Raw genomic sequence first — 17,480 nt, forward strand, 5'->3', positions numbered from 1 at the left:
AGATACTCTGCTGATCAGTACGGCAGAACATCTTCATCACCTCATCATGACGAGAGCAGATGTTCTCCTGGAGCTTCTTGGAGGGCTCCACCAGCTTGTGTTTCTTTTCTTTTTGTTTTTAATGGAACAACATTACACTGTGGCTGAAGGTGATTCTAACAGTAAGAAGCCAGACAAACTAAACAGAACTTGAAGCCTTTTTTGAAGTTTTTTTTTATCTGTGTAAAAATCAAAGGCAACATCTTCAGGTCCAGCAGTGATCAGCAGGAGCATCTTGGAGTCCAGCATTCCTTAGCTGTTCCACTAACTTGGAGTTTTTCAACAGAACAGGAGTAATGTCAGTGACTCTAAGGCTACGTTCACACTGCAGGCGAAAGCGGATCAAATCCGACTTTTTTGACCCTATGCGACCCATATCCGATCATGGTATGACAGTGTCAACAGCACAAATCCAATATTTTCAAATCCGATCTGGGTCACTTTCCTATGTGGTACTGAATCCGATACATATCTGATGTTTCAGAAAACGACTGCTGTTTGAATGGTCATGTCGCATTAAATCCGTCTTTTACGTCACTGACACAAGACAGACCAGCTCCGAAGAAGCACCCGATAAGACACGAACGCTTCCTGGCCATCCAGTGAAGCTGTTGGGAAGACAACGTTGGAGAAACATGAACATTTTATTTGTACTGTATAATCTGCAGATTCTGACAGAAATTTCCAACTATCCTTTGAAGCACCGCTCCTCTCTAAAATAACAATAAGGATCATTTTTAAATAACAAAATAACAAAATAACTTAAAGCAAAATTGGGAAACGTAAAGTCCGAAACAAGTCTTTATATTAAGGTCATCAGTCAAACAATACTGTTTGGTCTGGGTCTAAACAGAGCGCGTTGTGTGTAACGTCTGCTTTTGCGCATGCGGGCCGCTTTAAGGGTTCACACTAGAGCGCGTTTGCTGTGTAGACCTGCAATGACCTGCAATGTGAATGTAGCCTTAGTTTCACTTCCTGAAACTAAAACTAGACTGAGCTCTGATCAAAAGAACATGGGTTTCTGCTGTGAATGGGGTCTGTCAGCTCTTATATGTCACAACGTGTTGGTTCCACCATCTACAACCTCCAGATCTGACGAGCAGGAAACGAGAAAGTATGTTGACAGTAGTGTGAATTTTGTTCACTGGTAATTTTCATCATTTTTGTAAACAACCTTTTTTTCTGGCAAAAACAAGACGATAACCAAATAAAAACTAATGCACACACTTCTTGTATTCACACTTTTGTAAACAAATACAAACGAAATCCAATCAGAATTCAGTTGTGTAGAAAGGTGTGAGTTTCACATTCGATATCAATGAAAATAAGATGCTTTGTAAGCTGTGCTGAGCAACTCCTACCAGTAACAATATGACATCATCTGTTGCAACATAAAAAAAAAACCCTCTTTAAAAAATCATTCTTCTCAGTTTCTTGTGCAAATCTGCTGAATGCAGTATTTCTCTTCCTTAAAATAATTCAAATATTCCAAATGAACAGAGAAAAGTTAGCTGATAAACAGGGAGACTGTTTAAAAAATACATTAGTGTCATAAGTTAGTTTGTTTGTTTTGTCTTTTTTGTCTACTTCTCAGTACAAACCAGTAGTACAGTGTAACTACACTGCCAGAAAAAACAGGTGTATAGGTGACAACACATAAAAAAAATTTGCACCACTGCAGAGCACAACACTTCAGGACTCCAAACTGAAGAACTCTACACAATTAAAGTGCAGTCAGGTCTCCTAGATGCAGTCACCTGAGGGCATGAAGCTTTCCCTGCTCTACACCCAAACACATTATTAAGACTGCAGCTGTTCTTTTTTTAAAATAGGTAATATTTACATAAAACACACTATTGATTTTACGTTCCCCTAAAAGGTCCAGTGGAAGTGGGGGGAAGACACAAACGGTGTTTGGTTTGAAAAAAGGAGACAGGGGTGCAAAATTGTTAAAGAGTTTTATTAATTTTCCTATTCATACTATAACTAAAAGAGATGAATAAGCCACTAAACCTTTTAAAGAAGGAAAACAAAGAAACCCAGGAGTTGGTCACTAAACTGAAAAGTAAGTCACCGAAACACACTCCTCACCACAGAGCAGGACAAAACACCATAAAATTGACTGACAGCCCAGATATTCTGTGTTAAAGTCATGCAGACTATCCGGGCTGTCAGTTCATTTTAGAGAAAGACATTGCCCTTCAATGAAACTGCAGGTGCATCTCCACTTGGCACAACAGTAATGGGAAACAGTGACAGCAAGAGAGAGAGAAAGAAAAATGGAGCAGAGAAAGTAACGTAGATAGACCTATCCATCTATCTCCCCCGTCTATCCGAGTTCACAGAGCTCTGCAGCTGTTACAGTTCTGTATAATCGGTCCATAGAGTGGCTGAGTGAATGTGGTCTGGAATCTGAAGGAGAGCCATGGTTTCAGGGAGGCTGTAGAAGGATAGAATATTGGCTTGTAAATAAAAAATCATCATGGGTAGTGATAGCCTCCAGGAAACAGGAAAGAGCTCGACCTAAAAAAAATGGCCCTGAAAAACATCAAGAGAATAACAAGAAGACGTTAAGGTACCACCTATAATGTTTGACTGACAGCTGAGCTCTGTGCAGTGCAGAGATGTCACAACAATGATGGAGAAAAAAGAAATACACACCAAAATGAAATACTTTAGTCTATTTAAGGTTAATGAACTCAGCTTTGTTTCCGTAATCAGAGTAAAGCCAAAGTCCAGCATAGAGCGGCTGAGTGAATGTGGTCTGGACTCTGTGGAGGAGAGTCATGGTTTCAGAGACGCTGTAGAAAGACAAAATACCTGCTCTGTGATCCAGGTACACTCCTACTCTGGAGGATGGAAGACCTGGGACAGGAGTTTTATAATTGTTGTACCAAAATGTATAACTCTTTGTATCACAGTCTAATGCCCAAGATTTGTCATTACGTCCAAATGCACATTCATTTCCTGATCTTTTGATATTTTTGTACACAACTGCTAAATAAACTCCTATCCCTTTCCTCTCCACCTCCCAGTAACAACGTCCAGTCAGACTCTCTCTACTCAGGACCTGATACCATTCAGTGAATCTGTCTGGATGATTAGAATTAGACTGTTGTTGAATCATTGCTATTGCTCTTCTGTTCCCCTCTGATAATAACATATGTTTGTGTGCTGTGTTTGGATCCAGTGTGATTTTACATGAATATTTTAAGAATCCAGCTCTGGTCTTTGGCTCTGGTTGTGACAGTGAAACATCCACTTCAGTGACTGTCAGTGAGATGTTTGTCCATTCCTCTCTCAGAATGTCCTGTAGTTTATCTCTGACCTCTGACACAGCTGCTGTCACATCCTCAAAGTAGCTCAGAGGACGGATATTGATGCTGGATGAGTCTGTAGACTCACTGAGTGCTGACAGTGAGGGGTAGTTGTGTAGAAACTGGATGTGATCCTCTGTGTGTGAGAGCTGCTTCAGCTCAGCATCTTTCCTCTTCAGCTCAGTGATCTCCTGCTCCAGCTTCTCCTGAAGCTCTTTGACTCGACTCACTTCAGTTTCCTGCTGGGATCTGATCTGCTGCTTCACATCAGAGCTTCTTTTCTGGATGAGATGGATCAGCTCAGTGAAGATCTTCTCACTGTGCTCCACTGTTTGATCAGCAGACTGATTGATGGCCTCCACCTCCTGTTGAAGCAGCTTCACATCTTTCTCTCTGTCCTGGATTCTCTGCTGGATGTTTTGTCGACTCACCTCCAGCTCTCTCTGCCTCTCAGTCCTTTCTGCTGCAGCTGAGACTGTGTCGTGGCCTTTATGGTCATCGATTAAACACTGATGACAGATACTCTGCTGATCAGTACGACAGAACATCTTCATCACCTCATCATGACGAGAGCAGATGTTCTCCTGGAGCTTCTTGGAGGGCTCCACCAGCTTGTGTTTCCTGAATGTAGGTGAATCATAATGAGGCTGAAGGTGGTTCTCACAGTAAGATGCCAGACAGACTAAACATGAATTAAAGGCTTTCATTTTTCTTCCAGTGCAGACATCACAGGCCACATCTTCAGGTCCAGCATAGCAGTGATCAGCAGGAGCAGCTTGGAGTCCAGTCTTCTTCAGCTCCTCCACTAAAACTGCTAACATGGTGTTTTTCACCAGGACAGGCCTCGGTGTGAAAGTCTGTCTGCACTGAGGGCAGCTGTAGATTTGCTTTGTATTCTCTGTATTCCAATGGATTTTAATACAGTTCATGCAGTAGCTGTGTCCACATGGAATAGTCACCGGATCCTTCAGTAGATCCAAACAGATTGAACAAGAAAAAGTTTCTTGGTCCAGCTGAACTCCTTTCGTCGCCATTTCTTCTCTGAGTGTCAGTGACTGTGTGAGTTTCACTTCCTTATAACTGAAACTATTCTGAACTCTGATCTAAAAATCTTGTGTTTCTACAGTTAATGGGGCCTGTCAGCTCTTACAAGTCACTATATTTCGGTCAAAGTGCAGATCGGAAGGGGAGGGAACATGGATAGAGAGGAGGTGCTGAGTTTCATTTTGGGTTCTTTTTTTTGGGGTTGTGTCTTTTTTTTTCTTCATTTTTTAGTTTTTAGTTATAAAAACAAACCAACAGGGAAAATATAAAGAAAGAAATTTCCAAACTGCTCCTGGCAATAAAAGAAAACATTACCCATTACATTATTCTACATTACTTACTTTCCTTCAGTTAGGAAGACTAGATGTACACTGGCCTTTCGCTGTCCTCTACTGTTTCTTATTCAAGTTATTGTTGACAGTTAAGCTCTATTTGGGGAGTGTGAGAATTAGAACCCAAGACGCAGGCACAGCTTAAGATGTGAGTGAGCTTTATTTAAACGGTGGAAATACAAACAGAAGTGGCGATGGGATGAGCAGAACCTAAAGATAACCTATACCGGAAAAAACTAACAAAAGTAACCTGAAACCTTAAACAGAGATGCAGGGAAACACAGGGAGATAACACAGATGAACCAGCAACAAGCAGGAGAAAACACAGTGCTCATATACACAAAGGAGCAATCAGGGAATGAGAAACACGAGAGAGACAGAGCTGGGATTTATTCGACATAACAAGACAAGGGGAAGCAAAACTAGACACACTAACGTAGGACATGGCACTGTCAAAATAAAACAGGAAATGACATGAACACAGTGACACAATACTAACACACTACAAAGTGTAAAATAAGGAGGGGATGTTTTTCTCATTATCATTTAATATTTTAATATGGCATTATTAGTTCATTAGAAGTATATAACCAGCTTTGCATTAAGCATAAATTGAAGTTTTTGACCTTACATTATTCTTTGCATTACAGTGATGGTGATAACTTTAGTTTGATCTTTTCTTACAGGTACCAGAATAATAACATGATTTTCCATTGCAGATGTAACCCTGATCATTCCATACACATTGCAGTTTGTTGCTTTTTCTAGAGTTGTGCTCAAGGTAATTAAAGGTTAAAAGCTACAGCCAGCGCGAGTCTGGCTGATCTATGGAGGGCAAAGGCTTTGAGCTTGGAAGGCCGCACGCGCTTACACAGCACTTATAAGATGTCATTCTTGGTGATTTTGTGCTTAGTCATGTTTTAATATGTTTTAAGTAGAAGTAGCTGATCCAGCAATATTCATTTAATATTATATACTTGATTTAGAGCAATACACACTGATGGTCTGAGTAAATGAAAGAGTCCTTGTAGCTGCCATGTTGTGTCTTAGCAGGGTACAGACGGTTCCAGGAGACGGGGGCAGTCAGCGTCTGCCCTCGGGAAGGAGACAATGTTATTCTTTGTGTTAAATAAAATTGTCAACATTGATTGTATTACACCTGTCACTACGCATGAAGGGGCGTTCTAATACCCTGATTTCATAAAACTATGGTGATGTGTTTTTTGAGATGAGATCTGAGACTGTCTGCATACAGTGTCCATCTCCCACGTGTGTGATCATTAAATCATCGTTTGACTCAACCCGACCGGACCAGTGTTGTTATTGTGGGTTTTTTCCTCTGGTGTCCATCTCCAATATTTTTGAACCTTAACAAAAGGAAACTAAAACCTCAGAACTAGAAAATCTTAAACAGAATTAAACTGAAACAAAAGATAATAACAATCAAAACAAAACCACTGAGTCCACAAACTCAGGACCATGACACTATTGTAATAAAACTTGTCTCATGTGTGACACTGAAGAGATCCCAAAACTTTGTTCTAGTTACATTAATGCAGCACTTTGCATTGTACAGAAAGTATACCTTACAGTATGTACAGTACAGTATGTAGTATGACACCGATATCACCTTCAATGTAACCACACCGGTTAGAAACAGGTACAGGTGATCAACACAGAGAACAAATGTACCACTGCAGGGCATCACACTACAGCACTGCAAACAGAAGAACTCCACTTAGCTAAACTGTACAATCAGGTCTCACAGATAAAGTCATATGAATACATCAAGCTTCCCTGCTGTACCCCCAATCACACTATTAACTGCAGCTGTTCTTTAAAATTCAGTAACATTTAAGAAAACACTATCAAACCTTCTCCTCTTCATACAGGAACCTTGCCTTCCAGCATATTTTTTACCTTCACCACCAGCAGCTCCGTATAGTGTAAAAACTGCTCCTATTCTCTGATGATGAATGTAGCATTGGTTGGCCTGAACCTTTCGTATCTGTACATTTACCACTGAAAACAGAGGATTAATTACATGTATATCAGGGCAAAACCAAATATATTTATTAGTGTGCTAACCACACCACAGCCATGACAAAACACATCTTTTGCAGTCTGCTTCCTGTCCTTTAGCCTACATCTTACTTAAGCTCTGTTTAAACTGTTCAGGTGAATTATCTGATAACTTATACAGTTTAAAACCTGTGTTGATTTAGCTGGGGTGGTGCACCCATGTTTTCAAATTTTACCTGGAAGATATGCCTGTGAAGGTTTTCAGTCATCCAGGTCATCGTAGTTTAAAGAGCTTGGAAAGAAAATTGTCTTGACTTCTTTAAGTTGCTTGAAGACATTTCACCTCTGATCTGAGAAGCTTCTTCGGTTTTAAGGTCAAATGGTGGGGAGTCCCAGATTTAAGAAATTTAAGAAAGACAACTCAGGAAATTCCACACTTTACTAACAAAAACATTTACTTCTCAATCAGAACCCACACTACACAGAGAAGAACAGGAAGACTTCACACCTGAAGACAGTCAGGAAAATGGGTGAAGAACTTTTCAGACAGTAATCTCACTGAACCTGACAAGAAAGTACTAGCCAAAGGACTCAATTTTGCCATTTCTCCTTAACAGATTCCCATAGTGAACCTCATCACAGCCACAGAAACTGCCATAATGAATAAAATATCACAAACAGAAGTAGAGCAAATTAGGATGAAAGTTTCAGCCACCCTCTCCAGTGCTAAAGTTCCTCCATCTAACCATACAATACAAGAAAAGAAGGCCGTTGCTTCCCTAAGCAAAGACCACTACCACACAAAGATTACTACACTCCTCAGTGTCAACAATACCTACGAGACCAGACAAGCAGCTACAAAAAGAAAGTTATCGCTTGCCTTCAAGAATTTGAAAAGGACAAAATCATTGACCGACCTACATATCATCATCTATACCCAGGGGATGGCATACCCAAGTGTGGGTATAAAGACGGGATCCCACTCAGACCCATTGTTAGCAGCATAAACTCTCCCACTTACAGCATTTCTAAACACCTTGCTACCATCCTAGCACCCCTTGTGGGGAACACCCCAAATCACATCAAAAACTCCACCGACTTCACGAACAAGGTCCAGAAACGTATGCTGGGTTTACACTGTGTGATTTTTTGGCCCATTTTGAGCCGATTTTTGAGTCGTGCAACCATTTTGGTGATAGGCCCGAGTTTGGCCTTCATCGTGCGTCGTGCATCGTGTAGTATACGTGGGGTAACGAGAAGCGATTAACACCTCACGACCAGCTCCCGATCATCAAGCGCTTGGTCGGGAGGATTTCAAACCTGTTTGAAATCCTCACGACTGTCGTGAGGGTGTCGCCACAGCCGCTCACACTGCGCACAATGAAACAATGGTGTCCTTTGATATAGTCTCTCTCTTCACTTACATACCCACCACAGAGGCAGTGGAGACTGTCAGAAAACAACTACAAGAAGACAGCAGGAAGACAAAACCAGCTTCACCCCCACTCTTCTGCACTCTTCTGCCTTACCACCACATATTTTAAATACAACGAGGGTTTTTACAAACAAAAACATGGATGTGCCTTGGGCTCCCCGGTGTCACCTATTGTAGCCAACCTTTACATGAAAGAAGTGGAAAGAAAGGCTCTTGGCTCTTTTAAAGGCAGAGTACCTAGCCACTGGTACAGATATGTAGATGACACCGGGGTCAAAATCAAAACCCAAGAAGTAGAAGCCTTCACTGCTCACATCAAAGTTGTGGATAAAAACAGTCAAGTCAGCAAAGAGGCACAGAAAAGAAGATCAAACACCAGCTAGGGAGGATCAGAAAGACAAACGCAACAACATTGCCATCCCCTATGTTGCCGGTTTATCGGAAAAACTCAGGAGAGTCTTCTCCAAGCGCGACATCCCAGTGTACTTCAGACCCACCCACACACTCAGACAAAAACTGGTTCATCCCAAAGACAGAACTCCTAAACAGAAACTTAGCATCGTAGTATATGCTGTACAATGTAGTGAGGAATGCTCAGACCTCTACATTGGAGAAACCAAACAGCCACTTAACAGCATGGCATAACATATATATAAGAGACACCTCCAGGGGGCAAGACTTGGCTGTTCATCTGCATCTAAAGGTTAAAGGTCATTCTTTTGTTCACATTTTGGACAGAGAAGAAAGATGGTTTGAAAGAGGAGTGAAAGAAGCCATCTATGACCACTGTGAATGACCATCTTTGAACAGAGGCGGTGGTTTACGACACCAACTGTCTGCCATCTATAATCCAGATTTAAGATCCCTTCCCAGACGCCTTAATGCCCACTCACACCCTGGGCCTTTTGCCCTCAAGAAATCACATGATAAGGTGGGGCTAGGGTTCACCTGAAACCTTGGCTAATTGTGACCTACACCCGTTTTAACACCTTGACTCGTGTGATTAGGTAGAGGATTAACAGGGGGTTCATGACCCCCTTTGGGGGACACTCCCCTAGGACTTAAAGCTGGGACTCTCCACCATTTGACCCTAGAACTGAAGAAGCTTCTCAGATGAGAGGTGAAACGTCTTCAAGCAACTTAAAGAAGTCCAGACGCTTTTCTTTCCAAGCTCTTTAGACTTTTACCTGGAAGGTTTAAAAAAACATAAGAAATCCAACAGAACAACAAACAAGTGGATATCACCATTATCCTACGATGGGATCAATGCTTTTGTTTCTCATTTTTTATGTTCAATATGCACACTTGGGTTATGCAGCAGGACAATGATTGGAAACACACAACCAACCACCTCTAAATGTTTTTTTTTTAAAAGGAAAAAGGCTTTAGGGTCACCTGGTACTGGCCTAGTGGATTTAAATTGGGTTGAGATGCTTTGGCATGACATTAAACAAGTTGTTTATGCTCTAAAACTTTCCATCACAACTGAATTAAAACTATTCTTGATTTGACCTGAAACAAGTGTAACAAATGTGCAAAAAATGAGAAATTATAAAAGAGCCAAATACTTTTTCATAACATTGTATATAGGTTACTGAAGATTCAGTGAACCTTAAGTGAAAGTTACAGGTATGGGAGTCTAAACAATTTAAAAGCTTGACCAAAAACAAGACAATAGCTTATCTAGCTCACAATATAGCTTTTTTTGTTTGACATTTAAGAGGTTTTTTTTAGAGAGAAAAGCTCCTTATTTGTGCACATGCATCCACATAACTGGCTAAATGTTTTTTAATAGGACCCTAAATTGGATAAATGCAAGAAAATGGTTGGATGAATGGATGAAAAAAGTCTCCTTGTTTAAAAACAATTATGTGTTATCTTTATTTTTAAGGATTCAAGCACTAGGTAATAAGCTACTTCTGCCATCTAGTGGTAAAATTATGTATTTTTGTACAGCTCTTAAGTTGGTATTTGTTTGTTAAATGTTTTAAATTTTAAGTTGAAAAGTGACCTTTTAAAACAGTTTTTTAAAGGGTAAATGACAAGGTAAGACGATAAGCACTGTACACAAAAATTACCAAAAAAGTGGAGGTTTCATGACATTTTTGAAGTGCTTTTCCAAAACTAATGTCATCAATCTCAATGTGACCTGAAAGAAAGCTGTTTATTTATTAACAATTTCTTCTTGTCAAGTCATTCACTTCTTTTCAGTTCATAGTGGAATGAAATGCAGAGGTAAATGCCTTTTCATGAAAAGTCATATAAACTTAATTTATGATAAATGGCATTGATACTGTGAAGACTACTAAAAATAATTTTGACAAATTTGATATTGTCTGGTTGCCACATATTGTCTAAGTTTTTTAACTAGTTGGGCCACCACATCTGGATATGTCTTCACCTTTCTGCACGCCTTCCTGGATGAAGATATTATTACTTCTATAATTATCAAATTATTCACCATTGGCTGACAATTACAAGTGCCAAGAGATTTTTTTATAACCACTACTAGCAGACGTAGTCATACCACACATCCAAACACCTTTTTATGAGCCAAACTATTACAGCTGAACTGTTCTTAAGGTATCAAAAGAAAATGTAGTTATTCTGCAGAATTCAGTGGTTATATGGTTTAATAATACTGCTGCAGATGTCTAAGGCTGAGCTTGCTTCCAACAATAAATTATGCTAAGCTATGTAAGACATTCCTTGTAACAAAAGTATCTGTTATGATCCTGGGTCGGTGACCCAGTGAGGATCAGGACTGTCCGGCCTTCGGTTAGCCATTCTGAGTGTCTCTCGTCAACTAGCAGCTGGCTCATTTGTGCTGCCAGGCGCTCGTGGAGTGCAGTCAGCTTCTTCAGCCAGAAGGCGCGAACCATAACAGGACCTGGTGCTGTCCAACTCTTCATACTGGAGACCCTTTCTTGGATATCTGCCACTGTGATGGTTACTGGACCCTGTTCGGGGAGGTCGCTGTGGTCTGCCCTCAGATCCACTAGCCACTGAGCACTGCTGTTATGGGTTGCGTCCTTCTCCCATATGCTCTTCCAGTATTGTTCTGTCTCCAGCCTTGGTGGTGCTGTTCTCATATTGTTCCCCTGCCCCTGTACACCTTGGCTAGTTCCGTGGAGAACAGCTGGTTTATTCTCCTGCCTTCTATCTCTCTGGTGTACCTCTTCAAGCGGCTGGCCAAGGACGTGAGTCATTGCATGGACAGCTTCCTGTACTTCTTAGGCACCTTCTTCATTGTGCCTTTTTGCAACTCCGATAGTTGGTAATCGTGGCTGTAGGTATCGTTTGTAGTGCTGCATTAACATCATATATAACTTTCAAAGTAACTAGTTACTAGGGAAAGTAACTTTGGTTTTACTCAGAATTCTCTTGTTAATGTGTTGCTTCTGTAACTGGATAGCCAGCATGATTGCCAGTCCTCTAGCTTGCTTACTTGCCACAAGTGCACTGTGCCACCTACCAATAGAAAGATAATGTGCATATTTCCATGAGAGAAATCCCACGCCTGGACCGTCGTTGACCACCGCCATGATTCTAGCCTGCTTTTTACATCCAACACAAAGTGCTAAACAAGAAGAGTTCCCAGATGGTACAGTGGACACATGTGTGACTCCTGTGATTAAAGCATCTTTCTTTCAGCTTAACGAGTGAACCGTCAGCTCGTTCAAACACACGTTAAAGTCCGTTTGGCTCGACACCACCGAACAGAGGCAGCAATATAACATAGCTAACATTAACAGTGCAGTGAATCCTGCTTGTGCCGTGATATTCAGGACTGCAAACCGAGCAGCATTCACTGACTTTCAGCTTGTTGTGTTTGTGGATATATGACTGACTTTAATTGTCCATAAAATCATCACATTCTCTGTAAAATTAAGGTCAACTATATATATATTTTGAAGTAGAGGCTTTAAAACATCACTAATGTCACATAACTTTGCTAACATGTGGCCAACATTAATGTTTTAATGTTCTTCATTATTAAACATTCGCACATAAATAAGAGACATCATATTCAGTACTTACTTTTGACAGTTCAGTCTTCGGCCGCTCCTTTCTGCCTTCTGCCGTATTTTGCGGCAAAATTATCCACACCCACCGCTGCGCTTTGAATTGTGGGATATATGGGACCACGAAGCGTGCACCAGACCACGCTTGATATTTGGGAAAATCGACGGCGCATTTGGAGTATGCATTTGAAGTACACTTCAAATTGGGACAGCCGTCGTCCCGTGGCGGTGACGTAATCGTACTCAAAATGTGTACTTCAAGCGTGCGGTCTCTTAATTGGGACACAGCCATAGTGTGTGTCCTCTCATGTTCGTTGCTTGTCCATCTGTGTTTCTTCCCTGCGTTTTCTACCACAGTTGTCTGTTTAGGTTAGTTTTGTTAGTCATTACCAAATTAGGTCACCTTTAGGTTTTGTTTTCCTCCCCATGTTTCTGTTTGTGCCACCAGTGTGTAAATAAAGCTCGCTCACGTCCAAGACAGTGCCAGCGTCTGGGTCCTCTCTCACAGTCACCACACGTCTGCCACCGCAGCCGTGACGGTATCATTCTAAGATCTGAGTAAAAAAATCCTTCTCATTCTATATCTCTCTCTGGAAGAAATAAAAAGCCCACATTTGCAAAAAAAAAAAAAAAAAAAAAAAGAGAGATATGTTTATTTAAATAATTAAAACAACATTTTCTGATTTCATCTAAGCAGTGTCAAACATAAAGAAAACATTGGGAAATAACGGACAACACTGTTCAAATCCATAATGACTTTTACTTATTTGTGTCACTTTCCAGCTTTTGGATAGAGTGATGTAATCTTGGCTATAGAATACAAGTGTCAATAAATTATTTATCCATTCTTGTTTTTCTATAATAAAGTACATTCCACATTTTAAAACTTAACTAGTATGAATTCTCATGTGCCTTTTCAAGTGTATCAGCTGAACAAAACTTTTCCCGCAATTGCCACAGGAATGTGGCTTCTCAGGCATGTGAATTCTCATGTGAGTTTTCAAGGACGTCATATGACTGAAGCTTTTCCCACAGGTAATGCAAGAATGTGGCTTCTCACCTGTGTGAATTTTCATATGAATTTTCACTCCAGATTTCTGACTGAATCGTTTCCCACAAGTGTTACAACAATATGGCTTCTCACCTGTGTGAATTCTAATGTGAGCTTTCAAATTCGTCATGTCACTGAATCTCTTTCCACAGGTGTTACAAGGGTGGGGCTTCTCACCTGTATGAATCATTTTATGTTTTTTGAATCCTGATAAATCGCTAAATCTTTTCCCACAGGTGCTACAAGAATATGGCTTCTCACCTGTATGAATTCTCATGTGGGTTTTCAAGTTCATCATATGACTGAAACTTTTTCCACAGGTAATGCAAGAATGTGGCTTCTCACCTGTATGAATTCGCATGTGAGTTTTCAAGGACTTCATACGACTGAAGCTTTTCCCACAGGTAATGCAAGAATGTGGCTTCTCACCTGTGTGAATTTTCATATGATGTTCCAGTCCAGATTTCTGAGTGAATCGTTTCCCACAAGTCTTACAACAATATGGCTTCTCACCTGTGTGAATTCTAATGTGGGTTTTGAAGGCTGACAAGGCACTAAAGGTTTTTCCACATGTGCTACAACAATATGGCTTTTCACCTGTGTGGACTCTCATATGAGTTTTCAGGTTTATCATCTGACTGAATCCTTTTCCACAGATACTGCAAAAATGTGGCTTCTCACCTGTGTGAATTTTCATGTGAGTTTCCAGTCCTGATTTCTGACCAAAACATTTCCCACAGGTGCTACAAAAAAAAGGCTTCTCACCTGTGTGAATTCTTACATGTTTTGTCAAGTGACATTCGTACTGAAAAGTCTTTCCACAAGTGTCACAATTTAGAGACTTTTTACTTTTGCCAGTTTTACACTGATTCTCTGGCACTGGAGAGTTGTTTACACTGTTACTGTTCTTCAGCTCTGGTTTTCTAGTAGATTCTGGTTCCACATGCTCATTTCCTCCTTGATGCTGGCTCTCTGGTGCAGGAGAGTTGTGAGAAAGGAGCTGGTCTCTGTTTGGTTCATGTTCACTTTCATCAAAAGTCACCATAAAGGTATCAGTCTCCTCCTTCAATAAAAGCTGTTCTCCTTCCTCACTGGTGCAAAGTTCCTCTGGTTCCTCTTTAATCCATGGGAGTTCTGGGTCCTCGTGGTTCAAACTGGAGTTCCTCTCCTGGTTACACACCTGCTGGTCATGCAGATCCTCTTGCTTAAAGACACACTGTTGCGCAAGATCTGAAGGGACAAGTGGACAAAAATATATTCTAATTTTAACGATTAGCAGTACTTTAATGGTTGTGAACTATGAACAGGTTGCTCACATGTACCACTGAAATTTAGAGTGTACAAATGTGACAAATTATTTGGACACTGAAGCAAATTGTTGAGTATTTGGATGTTTGTGATACTAAATATGTATGAATTTTAAAGATATTGGTTTTCTTCCAATTTAATTTAGTTTGGGAATGCTGGCTCTGACCTCTTATATTGTGGTAAACACTTTGACTGCACACGTCCAAACACCATGAAAAAAACTCTTCTTATATGATCAACTTCAACTTTAGAAATTCTGAATTGTATATTATGAAAACTGAATCTAAAAATTAATCCATTAATTAATCCTGGGAATTGATCAAATTAAATTTCACACATTTCCATTCTACAGAGAAAAAAACTTAATCTTTAACTTAAACTGATGACAAAAAAAAGAAACTTCTGCTGTTGGATTTGTGTCTCTGTAGGGGTGCAGACACTTCACTTCTTGCATTCTGGTGAATTTTTTTCACATGAATTAACATTTTTTTGCATCCTTAAAATGCAATGATGGGAATAATGGCGTTAAGTAACAATGTTACTAACGCTGTTACTTTTGTCAGTAACTAGTACTATAACTAATTACTATTTCTATGTTTACAACGCTGTTACAGTTACTAATAAGAAAATGTGGTGCGGACACGTTACTATTTTTCATTTAACCAGGAGCTGGGGGGGGGGGGGGGGGGACAATCACACGGGTGCTGCTGATTGGCTGAGGAAGAATAAAGTAGCCATGGTAAACCAATCACCTGACCAATTTAAGATGACACATAGCAACAAGATGCTATTTCAACCCAAAACAACCCTGAGTGTCCATTTTTGTGTTAAAAGTGGTAAATGTGATTAAAAAAAATTTAAAAAGTGATAAATAAAAAATATACCCCATAATTTTTTCCGGAATACTATTGTCACATTTACTGTCTAAGGTCAGTGGTAGGAAGAGAGAGATTGAGTTTTGAGATGTGAGAGATTTGTGATGTGTAGCATGTTTGGAGTGTAGTTAGTGTGTTGATATGTAGTTTGTGTGGATAATTGTTTGTTTTGTGTATAAGAACAGTGAAGCCACTGCTGCATGTCAAAGTTACTGTCAAAGAGCCACCAAGCCACCATTTACACTGCAGTCTGCAGAGGTGCATTAATTTTACTTATTGCAGATTCCTGCTATGCTAAGAAAAAGAAATGTTACTTCATTATTTTTAAGGGCAGTTTAGCATACCTTTACTGTATGTCGTTATTTCAGGTTTCCAGATGGTATCCAGCAGTCGGAGCCGCTCTTCTCCAGTCCAGATGATGATGCCCTCAGCCTCCTGCTTCACTACAAGCTGCTCTCCCTCTTTAATCTGTGGATGCTCTGGGTCCTGTGGGTCCAATGTGGAGTTACTCTCCTGGTTACAGACCTGCTGGACATCCAGACCCTTCCCCTCATTACAGTTCATGTTGCTGTTGGTTGTCTTAGATGAACACAAGAAAAAGATCTAATGTGATTATAGGAGAACACACATAAGCAAATATATCTCAGCAAGACTATGAATACGTTGCTCAAATAAAAACTACTTTCAGCAGCTTGCTTATTGATAAGCGATACCTGCTAAAGCAGGAAGCTCTAGGAATTCAGGTGTAGGTGTGTCACAGGTTAATATTGTTTAGGCAATGGCACTTCCCCACAGGTGCCACTAGTGGAGTGGACTCTGCTTTTGATGTAAACTGGACGCTTTGTCTGTCAGTTTGACAACCCTCAGGTCACATCAGAGTAATAACAATATGTGGGAAAATAATAATGAAGACTAGAACATTTTCTATACTGTTAATTAACTTTCGCCTGTTTTGAATAGGCACTGTTATTTGCTTATTGCTGTATTCGCGGTATGCTTACGCGTGGGAGTATCACCAGTTAAACTCTGAGGTTATTTTATGTTTCTTTTTCAAAACAATATGAATGACAGATTGTTGTGTTTAGCCAACCCCACAAAGTGCCATTTGTAGGAGACGTATTCACACTGATTACTTCCTGCTTTGTCGGTATCAAGTCCTGGAAAGCCGCTGTTCCAGATCTACTGGCGTTTAGATCAACTGGCGTTTAGATCAACTGCCGTTTAGATCAACTGCCGTTTAGATCAACTGGCGTTAGTCGAACAGATGTGTGGCAGTCTTGCGTTTCAGGAGCTGCTACCGACAAACCAGCAAAAAAAACGCCAAATGTGTCATCTGTGACACTTGTGAGGTTATCTCAAACACACTCCGTCAGTCTTGATGCTGTTGAACAACAAAATTTATAAAAATGTGGCGAGTTTACCTGGTGATATCCTCACGCGCGACACAATCGCGAAACAGCAAACAATTAACATCACGCCGATGTTGTTCACAGGACAGCAAGAGTAAACGATCGGGAGACTCTTGTCGTTCCCCTCGCACGTTTTATTTCTCCGGTTTCAGCGTTTTTGCTCCACAACTAAAGCGAGCAGTTTACTTTGTGCACTAACATGGAGTGGAATCAACCAGCGCCACCTCTGGCCAAGTGCCACAGCCTACAGCCAGATCAACCTGTGACACACATCTGCACCACGTTTGAATTCGTTACATGCACATTTGTACCTTTCAATTGTGTCTGTTTGTGCGTCATGCAAATAAACCTTTGAAATGAATGACATGACACTAATATTTCACTAGTGTTGTAACATCACATGTCGTTAGCGTAGTCTGTCTGTGTCTTTTCTCTGCAAACAAACATTTTAGAGTTGGTTGTTATATACAGTCTGTATAAGTGTGGTTAATCTAATAAACATTTGTAAGGAGATGGCAGTTACTGTGAATGTACAGCAGGTGATTAGTAATAAACAGTCAGACAATGACTCTGACAATCTCATTCAATCTTGCAGACTGAATGCACCTTCTGTGGAAAGTGGT

The 17,480-nt window shown here is 40.4% G+C and overlaps 1 protein-coding gene and 1 pseudogene across 1 annotated transcript in view; both read right to left on the reverse strand.

Annotated features, from left to right (window-relative positions):
* Window positions 1-3,417: 3,417 nt before the first annotated feature.
* LOC113010307 (E3 ubiquitin/ISG15 ligase TRIM25-like) lies at window positions 3,418-4,591 on the reverse strand (annotated as a pseudogene).
* An 8,510-nt stretch (window positions 4,592-13,101) lies between these two features.
* The window catches only part of LOC113010748 (uncharacterized), a 36,049-nt gene continuing 31,670 nt past the window's right edge, over window positions 13,102-17,480 (reverse strand). The window contains exons 13-14 of the mRNA XM_026149956.1: window positions 15,793-16,027; window positions 13,102-14,495 (exon numbers count right to left, since the gene is read on the reverse strand). Of these exons, the coding sequence (XP_026005741.1) occupies window positions 13,102-14,495; window positions 15,793-16,027 (1,629 nt within the window). The remainder of the gene's footprint in view (window positions 14,496-15,792; window positions 16,028-17,480) is intronic.

Source organism: Astatotilapia calliptera, chromosome 18 (genome assembly GCF_900246225.1).
Source record: "Astatotilapia calliptera chromosome 18, fAstCal1.2, whole genome shotgun sequence".
Lineage (NCBI taxonomy): Eukaryota > Metazoa > Chordata > Actinopteri > Cichliformes > Cichlidae > Astatotilapia > Astatotilapia calliptera.